This window comes from Podarcis cretensis (genome assembly GCF_951804945.1).
Source record: "Podarcis cretensis genome assembly, chromosome: 17".
Taxonomy (NCBI): domain Eukaryota; kingdom Metazoa; phylum Chordata; class Lepidosauria; order Squamata; family Lacertidae; genus Podarcis; species Podarcis cretensis.
The window spans coordinates 15,366,127-15,382,327 of NC_137187.1; the positions used below are offsets into that span (position 1 = coordinate 15,366,127).

General features: G+C 45.4%; 1 protein-coding gene across 2 annotated transcripts in view; it reads right to left on the reverse strand.

Annotated features, from left to right (window-relative positions):
- Positions 1–1,069: 1,069 nt before the first annotated feature.
- Positions 1,070–16,201, reverse strand: part of PLPPR1 (phospholipid phosphatase related 1) — a 115,424-nt gene continuing 100,292 nt past the window's right edge. For both annotated transcript variants that reach the window (XM_079959718.1, XM_079959719.1), the window contains exons 5-8: positions 12,184–12,434; positions 6,570–6,746; positions 5,655–5,786; positions 1,070–3,530 (exon numbers count right to left, since the gene is read on the reverse strand). In XM_079959718.1, coding sequence (XP_079815844.1) covers positions 3,498–3,530; positions 5,655–5,786; positions 6,570–6,746; positions 12,184–12,434 — 593 coding nt within the window. In that variant the 3' untranslated portion in view covers positions 1,070–3,497. The remainder of the gene's footprint in view (positions 3,531–5,654; positions 5,787–6,569; positions 6,747–12,183; positions 12,435–16,201) is intronic.

The window sequence follows — 16,201 nt, forward strand, 5'->3', positions numbered from 1 at the left end:
CTAGGCAGGCACTTCTATGGGAAAGGCATGCCCAAATATACAGTGGTGCCCCGCAAGACGAACGCCTCGCAAGGCGGAAAACCCGCTAGACGAAAGGGTTTTCCGTTTTGGAGGCGCTTCGCAAAACGAATTTCCCTATGGGCTTCCTTCGCAAGACGAAAGCCCATAGGGAAATCTCCGGGACAGCGGGGAAGCGCAGCACATCTTCCCCACTGTCCTCGGACCTCTTCTGAAGGCTGGCGGTGGAGCGGAGAGACCTCCTCCCGCCGCCAGCCTTGGGATGGCTGCTCCGAAGGCTGGCGGTGGGGCGGAGAGACCTCCTCCCGCCGCCAGCCTTGGGATGGCTGCTCCGAAGGCTGGCGGTGGGGCGGAGAGACCTTCTCCCCGCGCCAGCCTTTGGATGGCTGTCCTGAAGACTTGCTGTGGGAGGAGGGTTTTCCTTCCCACTGCCAACTTTCAGAATGCTATTCTGAATGTTGGCATGGGGAGGAAAAACCCTCCTCCCACCGCAAGCCCTGGAAACAGAGGAGAAGCACTGCGCGCCTTCCCCTCTGTTCCCGTACCTGTCCTGAAGGCTTGCGGTGGGGAGAAAAGCCCTTCTCTGCACCGCCAGCCTGGCAAGCGGTCTCCATAGGAACGCATTAATTGATTTTCAATGCATTCCTATGGGAAACCGTGCTTCGCAAGACGAAAAACTCGCAAGAAGAAAAAACTTGCGGAACGAATTAATTTCGTCTTGCGAGGCACCACTGTATTAGGATATAAGAACTGGGTCACACACATTATTATAATTACCATGTACGAAGCAGCCAAGTTACGCCTGGTGAGAGTTTTGAAGGCTCCCTCCCTACAAGCAAGGAAAGCTGCAGCCGCTGTGTAGCCGCCTTCACAGCCATAGAGAAGTCAGTGGTTGGGCTTTTTGGCCTTCTGTTGTCATCTCCATTTATCTGGCCACAAATATTCCTGAATAGTGGGGAGGGGGGAGGAGCAGAGAAGATGAGCTGCAAGAGATAACAAGAGATGACAACGGGGGCATTCGGATGTGGGGGGATATTCATTGCATTAGGTTCCCTAATGCTAGAGCTTCTGTCTGTTTTCTAATGTCTCTTTCCTACTGTTGCACTACGGAATGGTGGATTTTTGACTGGCGTGTCATGCCAAATTTCATTCAAAGCAGTGGCCGTGGTGTGACATGACAGCAAACGTCGTTGGACAACGTCAACACTCTCTCATCCTTTTTGCATATGCCTGCTTTGGTTTCCCTGTGAATCACCTGTAAAAATGGCAGGAAAGAACTGCATGCTGGTATACTGCTCCAAATTTAATCATTTGACCCCCCAAATTCCTGGGTTAGTGGGGTTGCAAGAGGATTTTTTCCCCCTGGACATGGAAATGATCGCTAAACTTCCACTAGATTTCTGGAGTTGGCTTTTACTGTTGCGTGAAAGCTCACGTACCATGTGGAAACTAAAGATCAGGGAAATCTTGGGGAAGCAGAATAAACTGCCAAGCGAAGGCAGCCATTGCTAGGAAGAAGCATGGCCACAAACTCTTCCTTCTCTTTAGGGCTTAAAGTTCCTCTAGCTTTCGTTACTCGTAGGCAGGAAGCTTCCAGAGGTTTGAACAGCCACAGCCGGGTTGCTACCCACATGGTTAAGTGCGACACGTTGCCAGGGTCCAATTCCCCACTCATGTCAACAGCACGAATGGTGTTACTTTATATTAGCACCAGTGGAACAGAGTCACAAATTTATTAGCCTAAGGCTCCTTTCTAGGTGGTTATATGATGTGCTAATGCAGCAATGAAACATTTACACTCCTCCTATTACAAAACACTAGGTGGAACCAGTGATGGCTTCAAACCTTCCAGACCAATTTTATTTTTTCGGGGGGAGGGGGCCCTTTGCGGTGCACCTTGCGGTGGGAAGAATTCCATGCGTGCCGAAGGGTCAGAGATATTTCGGTCCAAGGGTCAGTGCCACTCCCAAAGTTATCCATGTCTTTAAAATGCATGCAAATGCCACAAAGGAAGGATTACACACATTGTCTATTTCACAGCGAAGATGGACATTTGGTAGAACTCTGTGGTTGGATGAACATGTCTGTGAAGTTTCCTACATGAAGTTTTTATGCTCCTTAGGAGACAAGTCTTAAGAAGCATGTCTTTATATATCTAAAAAAAAATATGCTCCGAGCTGGACTTAAGCATATTGTGTAGACCATTGTTCTTTGGCCTGCGACTGCAATAACACTTTAGGGTTTCGTTCCCAACTTGTGGCTCTATCAAAAAAAATCTGTATAAAAACGCGAACAATATTGTGCTGGCTATTTGAATGTAGCCAGCACAATGGCCCTCTCAAACAAATTCACTAAGCTCTCAGTCCTGCAACATTCAGTCCTGCATGCTGGGGGTCTTAACATTTAGCCATTGGCCATAAACTGCCGTCACTTATTCCTGCAATCCATGGCAGTAATCTTTAAGACAATGCACAAGAGTGTGCATCTGGGCTTTCTCTATAATTTCCACAGTAATGGCTCCAAAGGCTGTGTTATTTTAAATTTTTAAATTTGAAGAGTCATTCGTCTGTGGGCTCCTGTGAGCAAGCCCTTGTTGGGAGCAGGCGCTGGGAAGACTACAGAAAAAAGCCACAAGGCAATGTGTGGATTTCACATAAAGAGGACCCCGGGCCCAAGGAAAGCAGTCTGGAGGAAGCTACCTGAAGATCTCACAATCGTGCATCAGCTGCGTCAATTTCCTGAGGAAGTTCCATGGAGATGTATGGGAATCCTGAAACGCAGTTCGGAGTTCTTGTGCTCAACTCCTGTGCACATCCATGGGACTTATTCAGGAAGAGTAAAACTTTGCAGCAGGCTAGTCCTCATGTTCTTACCATGCTGAATCAGGACTCAGAAAATACATATTTCTCATCATCAATAGCCTAAAGGTTTAGATCCCGGTCATGCTGTGGAAACTCTGGGGTTAACTTCATTCAAGTACCACAGAGTTGCACCAGCAATAACCAAAACTGTCCCCTTTCATTTACTGGAAGCATTTTCCCTGGTAACAAAATGTTAAAAGTGAATTAGTATTATAATTCTCATTTAATTTATTGTATATAAAACAAAACCGAAAAAGGTCTGTGTACAAATATCACAAAACATCAACAATTCCCAAAGATGTAGTGCCTCAGAACACATTTTAAAACAAGAAAAGGTCTCTCGCTTTTTTTTGTTTTAATTTTTGTTCCCCCCTCCTCCCTTTTGTCTTAAATTCTGGCATAAATATATTAAAGCTGACCAAAAAGGTGGAAGGAGGGGGGATTCCAGGGTGAGCTACATCACTTCCTCATACAAAAATGTACAAAACATTAGCTTCTAACTAGACATAACATAATACTGGTCATCACAGTTTTGACAATTAGTATAACTGTGTGTTGTTGTGGGAGTATTGTGTACCGGAGGGCGATAAAAAATAGCTTCTTTTGCCATCTTTCAGATCAGGTTACTTCAGTCATAGAGGCAGAATGATTCTATGGGAAAAAAGAGAAGGGACACAAAGCAAAGAATACTTTTTAGTATAATACAATGCGGTCTGGACTGTCAAGACTCAAGTTAGGTAGCCAAAATAAATCAAAACCAATCCAAAAGATTATGCAGGATACAGTGGTACCTTGGTTCTCAAACGCCTTGGTACTCAAACACCTTGGATTCCAAACACCGAAAACCCTGAAGTAAGTGTTCCGGTTTTCGAACATTTTTCAGAAGCCAAACGTCCAATGTGGCTGTCAGCTCTTGTTTCCAAGGTGCCAGCACCAATCAGAAGCTGCGCCTTGGTTTTCAAACATTTTGGAAGTCAAACGGACTTCCAGAACGGATTAAGTTTGGCATTTTTATTTCTGCTATTTATTTTGTGTTTTTGTTTTTGAGGCTTTTTTGGTTACCGTATTTTTTGCACCATAACACTCACTTTTTTCCTCCTAGAAAATAAGGGGAAATGTCTGTGCGTGTTATGGAGCGAATGCCTGCAGGTGGCGGGGGGGATCTGCTGCAGTCGTGAGCAGAGGATCCATGGTTCCCCTTCCTTCCCTCCTCCGTGGTTACAAAGCATGGATCCACATGGATCCTCAGGATTTTTGCATTGGGCTACTCCAAACTCACTGTCAGATCGCATGTCTGTGGCCACAGCATGAACCACAAAAATCATATATCCACTATTTCGTTTAGAATATTTTTTTTCTTGTTTTCCTCCTCTAAAAACTACGTGCGTGTTATGGTCTGGTGCATGTTATAGAGCGAAAAATACGGTAATTTGTTTTTGTGACTGTGAGGAACCCAGTTCAGCTATTGATTGATTGATTGATTGATTGTGTGACTGTGGAAATGGATAACCCTAACTCTGGTAAGTAACTTCCAAAGGGTTGATCTAGCTCTCAGGCCAAAATATACCCATGTACAAATGTACTAAGCTACCCCTGGCTTAGACAGGACTGGATGAGGCAGCTTCCTAGGTTAAAGGGCAATCCTAACTCTGGCTTCTGCCCTGGTGGGACTGAATGAGGCAGTGGGGCCATAGATGCACAGTGGTTGGAGTGGAAAGTGAAAAGGAGACATAGATTTCGGTGGAAATCTGGTGTCAGCAGTCGAGCCCAAGCCCAGCAGTCAAGCCCAAGCTTGGTGGTCCAATAGATGCTGGACCGATTCCAGCACCCATTCAGCAGTTGGAAACAGGGTTTGCATTAACAGATTGATGCTAGGAGGAGGAGGAGTTTGGATTTGATATCCCGCTTTATCACTACCTGAAGAAGTCTCAAAGCGGCTAACATTCTCCTTTCCCTTCCTCTCCCACAACAAACACTCTGTGAGGTGAGTGGGGCTAAGAGACTTCAAAGAAGTGTGACTAGCCCAAGGTCACCCAGCAGCTGCATGTGGAGGAGCGGAGACGCGAACCCGGTTCCCCAGATTACGAGTCCACCGCTCTTAACCACTACACCATACTGGCTAACATTAATCTGTAGGTGGAGGCTGGCAAGGCCGGAAGGAGGGAAGCCACTGCTTAATCCACACAAACACTCAGCCAGCGGAAAGGGTTTTTTTTTTATTGTTCTGCCCAAGGAGTAGGAAAGAAAGAGAGAGGGGGGGGGGGGAGAAAGGAAGGAAGGAAGGAAGGAAGGAAGGAAGGAAGGAAGGAAGGAAGGAGGAAGGAAAAGTTCCAAGCTCGTATGTGTCTGTTCCCTCTCTGGAGGAACGTAACAGGTATTGGCAGAAGGGAGTCTGGCCCATTCTCCAGGATTTCACAACACAGAGAAGAATTTTGGAAAGATTTGGGAAAGATTGCTCCAATTAAAATGAAGGTATTGCCCAAACTATTTTTTACCTTTCAACATTTTAGCAATATTTTTAACGCCAAAGATGTTAAAAACACAGCAGAAAACCACCCAAACAGTTTATCTGGAACAAAGAGAAGGTGGTAATGGTGATTTGTTTGGGGGGGGGGTGGGAGATGTAGGGGCTCAAATGCTACGAAGGAGCAAGTGAAAAGAAGAATTGATTTCCCCTAACATTATATGGCATTTTGTTTTGGAAGCAACAGGAGTCTGTCTCGGCTAACCAAACCGGAATGAATAAAAGGGTCAAGAGGGCAGAATAGACGGCACCTGTGCACTCAATGTCTCCAAAGGACTTTCCACTCTGGGAAACGCCATCAGGGGCATTCCTCGTTGCTCTTCGGGCTTTGATTTAGAAGGAGCTCCATGTGTTCCTTTGAAATTATGAACCACGCATATTCCCTGTGGGATGGGGGAGAAGAAGAGAACCCAGATCAGTACAGCAATCATGGAAGACCCTCAGTTAGCAGGACACAGTTGCTAAACGTCTTGTTTTGGAGTGACACTACTCTTCCTCATCCAGGCTGGTTTATAGTAGGGCCACCATGAGAGCCTTTTCCCAAGTTGGCTACTACCAGGAACTATGGCATTCCTGTGGCCTGCCTCTGTGGGACAGGTGTGTTTGTCTGCATCTTTAATTTATTTTTTTTAAAAATGCTCTTTTGCTGCTTCCAAGCTCTTGTGAAAGGTAAGAATTATGAATCACAGCCTAAGGTTAAAGGTAAAGGACCCCTGGACAGTTAAGTCCAGTCAAAGGCGACTATGGGGTTGTGGCGCTCATCTCGCTTTCAGGCCAAGGGAGCTGGCGTTTGTCCACAGACAGCTTTCCGGGTCATGTGGCCAGCATGACTAAACCACTCCTGGTGCAATGGAACACTGTGACGGAAGCCAGAGCACACAGAAACACCGTTTACCTTCCTGCCACAGTGGTACCTATTTATCTACTTGCAGTGGCGTGCTTTCGAACTGCTAGGTTGGCAGGAGCTGGGACAGAGCAATGGGAGCTCACTCCTTTGCGGGGATTCCAACTGCCGACCTTCCGATCGGCAAGCCCAAGAGGCTCAGTGATTTAGACTACAGGGCCACCTGTGTCCCTTGCAACCTAATGTAGGGGCACCATGACAGTGGGGCTTTTCCACTGTGGAAAGGATAGCAAAATAAATAAACCAGAACCATTTCACCTACCAGGAAAAGAGCGACCGCACTTCCCAAGATGAAGCCTGCAATGACGTCCGAACAGTGGTTTCGATACTCAGAAACTCGGTTGAGCCCAGTAAGGAAGGCAGCACATAGAGTCCCCAGGCACAAGACGGGCTTGGCGAGTCGACTGCTTTTCGTCTTAATTGTGCTCGTGATGTACATCTGAAACACAGTCAAACCAGATTGGCCTTAAGAGACCCGAGACAACTTGTATCAGATAGGGATAGGGGAGAAACTGGATCTTGTTTGCATTTTGATGAGAACCTACCTCGTTTTCACTTCCCGATATGAAAGGCCTCTGCCCTTCAAAACCCGAGATGCCAAAATACACACAAAAACAGAGAATTGTGGCGCAGAAAGAAATATGTTGCTGGAAATGATATTAAAATGCATGACGGGATTGAAAACTGCTTGCAAAAATGTGCGGATTAGTGAAACAGGCGCTAAAATGCTGGCCAACTTGCTCAGGACTTTTTAAAAAACCCACAATTTTCATAGGAAAGTGTCCTGTTTCTCTGAACAGTGCAAGGAGAACTGATGGCTTGAGCAGCTAATGAACTCAAAGGTAGTCATACTGTCTGAGAGTGTTTTGTCCCTCGACTGTGTTTTTGCTCTCCTGCTCAGGGCTGTTTCACAACAGCTGAACTTACAAGGGCTCATTTGGATTCCCTCCATCTTTGCACTTTGCAAGAGGAAGCTGACCTCTTTAGCTCTCCTGAGCAGTACTTGCCTGGCTGCCTGCCTGCCTGTTTTCCCTCTGTAAGAGCCACCAAGGCCCTCAAGGCCTGAAGGTGGGACTTCTCAAACAAATCTATCACTTTTTCTAACACCCCCTCTGACGAAAAGTATTGTGGGACTTCTTACAAGTCCTGGTTGTTTAAAATGAAAGATTTAAGTGCCATTAGGAAGTATAGCCTTTTCTTTGGCCTTACAGAATTAAATCCCAAACGAAAAAGGGTGTAAAAAGCTTATTACAAATGCTTGAAATAAAAATCACGAATGGATGCAGAAATGTGGAGAACTGAATTTAAGATTGGGACAGGTGAGGAACAGGGAGAAACCGAAACAGATGACCCCCAAAACTCAGAGAACTCTCTTGATATTCTATCTGTGCACAAAGTATGAAATGCAATAGTTGTGCCCCCACCCACAACAAAACATATACACACACCAGCCATGGGAAGCAGCCACTGCATCCAACCTCACAGGCTGGACTTTTTAAGTCTTTTTCTACTGCATGATCTGAAACCGGGTGATGCTTCTTTTATTAGGTTAGCCAACTGTCACAGATACAATTTATTCCAAACACTGAACAGACACATTCAATGGCAGGGTTCACACAATGACTCCATGCAAAGCACCTCGGACATTACTGGGACCACTATTCCTGTGAAGGAGTGTAGCATATGAATGGCTTTATCTACAGAAAGCATCACAGTGGTTTGAAAGCAATATAAAATGCCTTTAAAATGCACTGGGTAGAATTAAACATAGCACTAAGTGGGGAAGGAGGAGATTCACTACTTCGGTGGGACTTTCCACCTCTCTCTTCCCCTTGTGCACCCCCCAAACCTTTTTCTGGGTGTTCTTCCAAAGCAGAATTAGGGGTTGCAGGAGGAGGAGGAGAGGGGGGCAAAGTCCCATTGTACATGTGGCTCTCATTGTTCTGGCGTTCGAAGACTGTTTTCTGGGGCAATCATATGGGCTTAATAAAACATGGCTACAAATATGCAAGCACTGATAAGTGCATTGAAACAGGCCTAGATAGCTCAGCTGGTTAGAGCATGGTGCTGATAATGCCAGGGTTGCAGGTTTGATCCCCATATGGGGCAGCTGCACTGCAGGGGGTTGGGCAAGATATGTGGGAATTTTCAGGGAGGCAGGAGAGGATATATTCTTTATTAATATCCTTCCTAACTTGCGCTAGCAAGTTATATAACTTAGCAGAGTTTTACATTCCCCTTTTAAACGCACAGCGAATAACTGGTTGCAGGCTTGTGTAAGCCTCTCACTATTAGCTTCCTGGTAAGTTCCCTTAAAGGAATAAACACACCACAATCTTGTGTAAAGTATATAAAAGAAGTTTACTCACACATTCAGTTCACAGTTGGATCCCTGAAGGCAGACTTAGTTACAAATATGTATATGTGGATCTACCCCATATGGGGGGGGGGGGATAATCCCAGTGGCTGCAGACTCGCAGTCACTGCAGTTCACACAACAAAAGGAAGATGGAAAAGAGGGAGGAGGGCTGCGTGCCTTGTGCTTTTGTTACCTGCACAGGTAAGGTCATGCCCACCTCTAGTCACATGCAATAGGAGATATGTCCCAGCCCAGGAGCAAACAGGAAATTCTGACTGGCTGGACCAAACATTCCCTTGCATGTCCACTCTAGCAAAACAAGGAATGTTGTATTTGACTGCTCCCAATGTATCACATCCCACAAGCTGACCCTCAGGGTCCCTTCCAATTCTAAAATTCTGATTCTAACATCACCAGTCTTCCCTACAGCTAGGTACGTACTCATCACTGATCCTACTCTCATCATGTAAGAGCCACCATTTTAATTTTATGTAATTTAGTAAATAACAGAAAATCTGAGTGCCTGCAAGAGTGCTTTCTCTCTCTCTGTCTCTCTTTCGAACAAACTCGGGAGACAATGGAAGTTTAATTACTGGGTGAGATGTTTCTTTGTGCTCAGAGCCATCCCTCCAACAAAACTTATAAAGCCACAGCAGATCATTTCCAACAGCACTGGTGGCAAAGAAAATAAATAAAGGAAAAAAGCAATTAGGAGACAAACACTAATTTGTGAGCGGGTAATTACAAGGGTGACAGAAGTAGGACGATACAGCAGTGCTAAAATAAAAGTGACAGGCAAAATCAGTGAACACAATGGAAACCTCTCCAGTGATTTATGCTTTCCAAAACACAGCTTGGCTTCTTGAAGACTCCACCTCCCAGAATAGCAGCGGGTCATTAGCAACAGATGCCTCCAAAGTGTCATACGTGAAACATAATGAGACACATGCAGAGGGCAGGGTTAGGCCCAAGTCTTTCCCTGGGGACACAGATTGCGAGAGGCAGAAGAGGAGAGATGCACAGCATCTCCTGTTGCTAAGCAGGAATCTGAAAGTTGTTTTTTAGTTTGCTGAATTCTTCATCAGAACGAAAAGTTGGTATTACACAGCTATCCGAAGCTGGGCAGACCTTTGCACTAAGAAATAATTAACAGTATAGTCGTACCTTGGTTCTTGAACGCCTTGGTGCTTGTATGTTTTGGCTCCCAAAAGCCAAAAACCTGGAAGTAAGTGTTCCGGTTTTTGAACGTTTTTTGGAAGCCAAATGTCCGACACAGCTTCCGCTTGACTGCAGGAAGCTCCTGCAGCCAATTGGAAGCCATGCCTTGGTTTTTGAATGGTTTCAGGAGTTGAACGGACTTCCGGAACAGATTATGTTCAACAACCAAGGTATGACTGTACTGTAAATTCTGTGCCAATGGAGCAAATCTGCACATTTTACATAATTCTAGTCATAGGGTGATATTCAGCTATGGCATCCCACTTGACTTACGCTGGCACAAATGTGGTGCAATGGGTCAGTGTGTCTATCATAAGGAGTTTGATAGAGATAACAGAGGCGTATCCATATTTATACTAGTGTATAATCATCATCATCATCATCATCGAATTTATATACTGCCCTATACCCGCAGGTCTCAGGGCGGTTCACAGAATAAAATCAAAATATAAAACCACAAAATGCATAATCAAAATAAAACCACCTCCCCTTGAAAATCTGTCTAGATTTTAAAAAGAAAGAAGGGAGAAATTCTACATTCCAACTCTGCGGTAGCAGTTTTATTTTCTAATGGCTCAGTGAAAATGATCAGTTTCTCACATGCAATTCCTGCCATTCCTGGTGTGATAAGTGCTCTTTCCGCATCAAGGGGTCTATACTTCTAGGGAATAAGGCGAACCAAGGACAATCTGTCTATTACTATGAAGAATGGCAAAAGGGAGGGATTCTTTTCTGGAAGGGATGAGAGTCATCACTAAGAGGGTCCAACGACAGTATATCTTCAATAGTGAGTATAGCATAATGATAGCCAAGCCACACAGTTTATGGACTGCAGCACACTAGGATGTAATGATAGAGACAATAACTTAGATGACTTTTTAAGAGTATTGGGTAAACTCATGTAAGATAGGCTATTAGCAATGAGGGTCAAACAGAACATCCATTTCCCAAGGAAGTATGCCGCCAGATTCCAGGTGCTGTGGATCAGCCATGTAAGGTGGACGGGCTTTTGCCTTAAAGATTTTCTAGCAACATCTAGCAGGTCAGGTAGGGAGCAGAACGTGGACTAGGTGGAACCTTACCCAGATTCAGCAGGATGGCTTCATATGCTTGTATAATAAACAGAATCATGCAGTGGAGCTCTTCCTTGCTAGACTGTACCACTTCAGGCTGCAGAATGTGCATTGCAAAACAGGGAAAACTCCTGGTTTACAAAAAAGCCAGTCTATCAGAAGAAAGAATGTGGTTGCATAACCTTCAAGTACAGTCCAGCAAAAGCATGGTGTGATCCTTTGACTGTACATTTCAGTCTTAAGTAACAGGTAGGGCCAGGCAAGTTCTGGTTTTCAATATTGTGATATATCACTAGCTAAACATTGCAATCTACCCATCTATCATGATGTCTAAAATAAGAATGTTGTTGTTGTTTAGTCGTTTAGTCGTGTCCGACTCTTCATGACCCCATGAACCAGAGCACACCAGGCACTTCTGTCTTCCACTGCCTCCCGCAGTTTAGTCAAACTCATGCTGGTAGCTTCGAGAACACTATCCAACCATCTCATCCTCTGTCATCCCCTTCTCCTTGTGCCCTCCATCTTTCCCAACATCAGGGTCTTTTCCAGAGAGTCTTCTCTTCTCATGAGGTGGCCAAAGTATTGGAGTCTCAGCTTCAGAATCTGTCCTTCCAGTGAGCACTCAGGGCTGATTTCCTTAAGAATGGAGAGGTTTGATTTTCTTGCAGTCCATGGGACTCTCAAGAGTCTCCTCCAGCACCATAATTCAAAAGCATCCATTCTTCGGCGATCAGCCTTCTTGATAGTCCAGCTCTCACTTCCATACATCACTACTGGGAAAACCATAGCTTTAACTATACGGACCTTTGTTGGCAAGATGATATGTCTCTGCTTTTTAAGATGCTGTCTAGGTTTGCCATTGCTTTTCTCCCAAGAAGCAGGCGTCTTTTAATTTCGTGGCTGCTGTCACCATCTGCAATGATCTTGGAGCCCAAGAAAGTAAAATCTCTCACTCCCTCCATTTCTTGTAAATGCACTGGCTGGATTCATGGTTTTCCCTGCATCATGATTTTTGCTTAGCGCGTGCACACACATCATGATTCACAATATATTGCCAGGTAAAAAAATATGAAACAGATATCCCAAAATGGACTTCAAACTGGTTTTGGATGATATAGTGACATATTTCCCAGCCCTAGAAACAGAACCTTTAAAGCATCCCTAAGTGAGAGAATGCAAGCGATAGAACATAAGAGATAAAACGCAGAAACTTGGTATGTACTTACTGTAGCATATAAGGCTGAATAAATGCTTAAAGCAGCATGTTTCGATGGAAAGGACCTCCTTGCCTTCTCAATCGCATCTTGGTCACCGGTGCAGACATTCCCATTGTTCACAAACTGGAGGTGAGCCCGGCAGTCACTCCCAGTGTAGTTGGGTTTACACACAGTCAGGAAATAGGGGGCCAAGTTCCCTGTCACCACCTGGCCAGCATTTACAAATATGTCGGTGGCGAAAAGGCCAAACGCAAACACTCCTGCGGGAAGAGAAAAACGAAAGCAATTAAGATCAGAGTTACCTGTTGTGCTTAGTGGGACTCATTGCATGGAGAGAAATCTGCCCCAAGGTTTCCCCCCAGGCCAAGTCTTCCCTTATCCTGTCCTGCTCCTCAATCCCTGGATGCTCTAGTAATACAGGGATATGAAAAGCAAGTGGGAGTGACTGGCTCACGTAGGAATAACCATGGCAAAGCTTTTGGCAACCTGTCTTTCTGACTTCCCATGTTACCAGAGTGGGACCAAAGGGAAGCAGCCATTACCACATCTCTCCAGTTAAATGTCAGAGACTGGCTAGATGAGAAGGAGGGGTGGAAGCTGCCTGACCAAAAGCACCCCCCCCCCCGGGAGAACACAGGGGGGAGAGGATTGGGATCCTGGCTCCTGGTGGTGGGGGTTGATAATTTCACCCCTCCCATTGGCAGAATCTCCTGATCTGATGTTTTGAGAAAGGAGGGGGTGGAAACTGCTCATCTACTCTTCCGCTCCTGACTGCCTGCCTGACTCTGTGTGTGGAGAGAGTCTTACCTATGTACAGTGGTACCTCGGGTTACATACGCTTCAGGTTACATACACTTCAGGTTACAGACTCTGCTAAGCCAGAAATATTACCTCGGGTTAAGAACTTTGCTTCAGGATGAGAACAGAAATCATGCAGTGGTGGCACAGCAGCAGCAGCAGGAGGTCCCATTAGCTAAAGTGGTGCTTCAGGTTAAGAACAGTTTCAGGTTAAGAACGGACCTTGTGAACAAATTAAGTACGTAACCCGAGGTACCACTGTAGTGACTAGATGGCTCAGTGGGAGATGTAACACTCATGCAAGCCAGTAGTTCATTACAGTGGTACCTCGGGTTAAGTACTTAATTCGTTCTGGAGGTCCGTACTTAACCTGAAACTGTTCTTAACCTGAAGACCACTTTAGATAATGGGGCCTCCTGCTGCCGCCGCGCCACCGGAGCACGATTTCTGTTCTCAACCTGAAGCAAAGTTCTTAACCTGAAGCACTATTTCCGGGTTAGCGGAGTATGTAACCTGAAGCGTATGTAACCTGAGGTACCACTGTAGTTTGTAGTAGCTATTAGAAATAAAAGGAGTTATGCTTCACAGCTAGCTTCCGCGTTATTTATACTCTGCATGAGTCTGATGCTCACAATGCACAGTTGTGGGCCCAGTGCACTGGGACCTGCTTTCCAGGATTGGAAGGTCTCTGAAAGTGCTCCAGTGGCGTAGCCTAGTCGGGGCAGAACCAGTTATTGAGCCCAGTCGCTGACATCGGTTGAAAGGCGTACTGACAGTGGGAAACTGGTCACACCCCAGAGCAGAGGAAGAGCTGGGAAGTGCTGGAGGCAGGGAGCTTGAGAGATAGTGAAGAGGAGGAAACAGGCAGGTGCCTCAGCACAGAGAAGGGACATAGACTAGGCAGTTCTACCACAGAGCCACTCCCACAGCTTCTCTGCTTACAGCTTGCAAGCCTCCTACTCCTAGAATGAGGTGTTTATTGCATGATGCTGAGCAGAGAGCCAGGCAGACACAGAGAGGGTCCCTTGGAGCTCACCGCAGACAGAAAGAGGGTCCTGACACAGAGGGCTAAGGAGTGAAAGGGGAGCTACAAGCCAGTCTAGGCAACTGCTTCATCAAGACAGGAGAACCTTTAGACATCTCAGTGTGTCCATCTGTTCTGCTTTCCTTAATAAAGAAACTACAGTGGTACCTCGGGTTAAGTACTTAATTTGTTCTGGAGGTCCGTTCTTAACCTGAAACTGTTCTTAACCTGAAGCACCACTTTAGCTAATGGGGCCTCCTGCTACCACCGCACTGCCGGAGCACAATTTCTGTTCTCATCCTGAAGCAAAGTTCTTAACCTGAAGCACTATTTCTGGGTTAGCAGAGTCTGTAACCTGAAGCATATGTAACCTGAAGCGTATGTAACCCGAGGTACCACTGTAAATGTAAGTTAGCCAAGTGTTTCACTCTCTTTTTCTGCTTTGCGAACGATCTGAGTTCTGAGTCTGCTCCCTGACATTAACAGGGAAACAGCTCTTTCACACTGTTCAACATTCCCAAGGACTCCAATTCATGTCTGCCCACATATCTCTGGGTAGGTGGCATTGAGGATCCATACACAGGAAATGGTTTGGGATGTATGCAACTAGCAATGACAGAATCGCTGCAGAAGCTGGCACACATAGGCAAACTGCAAAAACGTTACAACGGAAGTCAATCTAGGATATAGAAACTCTAACCAACCCAGTGTTCCATGGGGGGTGGGGGTGGAGAGGAAACGCTTAGGGACAAACGCTAATTAAAAACAAAGGCTGCTGAGAAGCACCTAAATGATAGCCAAAAACAAGCATTTCAGCCTAAGCGCTTTTACCACTGGTCCTGCAGGCGAAAATATTTGATTGGTTTATTGCAGAATGTGCTGGAGCAGCAGAATGGTGCTGAGGGCTATCCTCTTGGTCTCTGTTAATGGCACATTATTACTCCATCAATACAACCCAGAGGCTTTCTAAAGTTCAAGGGTATTTTTTTTTTTAAAAAAAATAAAACCTAAAGATACCTGGACTCCATCCCCGCCCTGCCCCCAGCAGTCTCCCAGACAGTGCCTTAAATTCCAATAGGGGACTAAGAAATGATTTAAGCAGTAGCAACTATGAGTGTGAGCTGCGAGGCAAGATGGCCTGAGTTCAAATCTCATCTGAACCATACACTTGCAAGAGGGCCTTACATAAGCTGCCATTCCTGCAGTATCGGTCTCCATCTGCAGTATGGGGATGATCAAGCTGGCCTATCCTACAGAGCTCTTATAAGGTTGACTGATATAATGGGTGTGAATTACTCAGAATGGCTTAGATCAGTGGTTCCCAATTAGCTGATTACCGAGGACCCCCTATTTTTCAAAAGCCAAGCCAAGGACCCCCTACTTTTGAAAATTATAACTTTATGGTAGTTACCTCTGCAAAGCAATTTTCTGAACAAAATGTGGGATAGCCCCTAATAAGCAAAGGATTTAATGTATACTAAAAAATCAGATATTACCATGCAAAAATGGCAAAAAAATTAGTTGTGGGGGAGGCAAAGGGTGGGGCTGCAGACCCACTGGGTGCAATCTGCAGACCCCCAGGGGTCCCCGGACCCCTAATTGGGAACACTGGCTTAGATGTCTTAATATACATGCTAAATGCTGTTATTGGGCTTGCAAATCCAGTTCTTATACAATTCTTACATAGCAGGGATAGGGAACGCTTTTCAACTTAGGTCACATTCCTTTTTGGGCAACCTGCCAAGGAGGGCAGAGCCAGAGGAAAAGTAGGCGGAGCAACACATGCAAATTTTACGCTTTTACACACCCCTATTTCAAGTGGTCTGTGGGGAGAAATGTTTGGGAAACGCTGAATTAGCACATTTGCCATTCACCTATGTCTGCTCTACCAATGACCACTTTACATGCCCACTAAACTGGGATGAACTTTGATCTAATGCTAATACTTACATTGTTGCAAATACACTTTGGCCCAGTTAAGATGTACGGTAATAACTCAGTCCAACAAATCACAGTTTATCAAATTGGAATTGATATGCTCCCTCTTTGCCCCTGCCCACCTTTTGCACCCAGCTTTAGTATGGGTTGTTCAGCCACAGTTTCCTGAACTGGGAAACCATGGTTAAGGGCAACCTACAAACCAAGATATCAAGCCAGTTTTTTTAAAGATGCGGGACAATATGTTGATTGAAAGTGACAGACCAA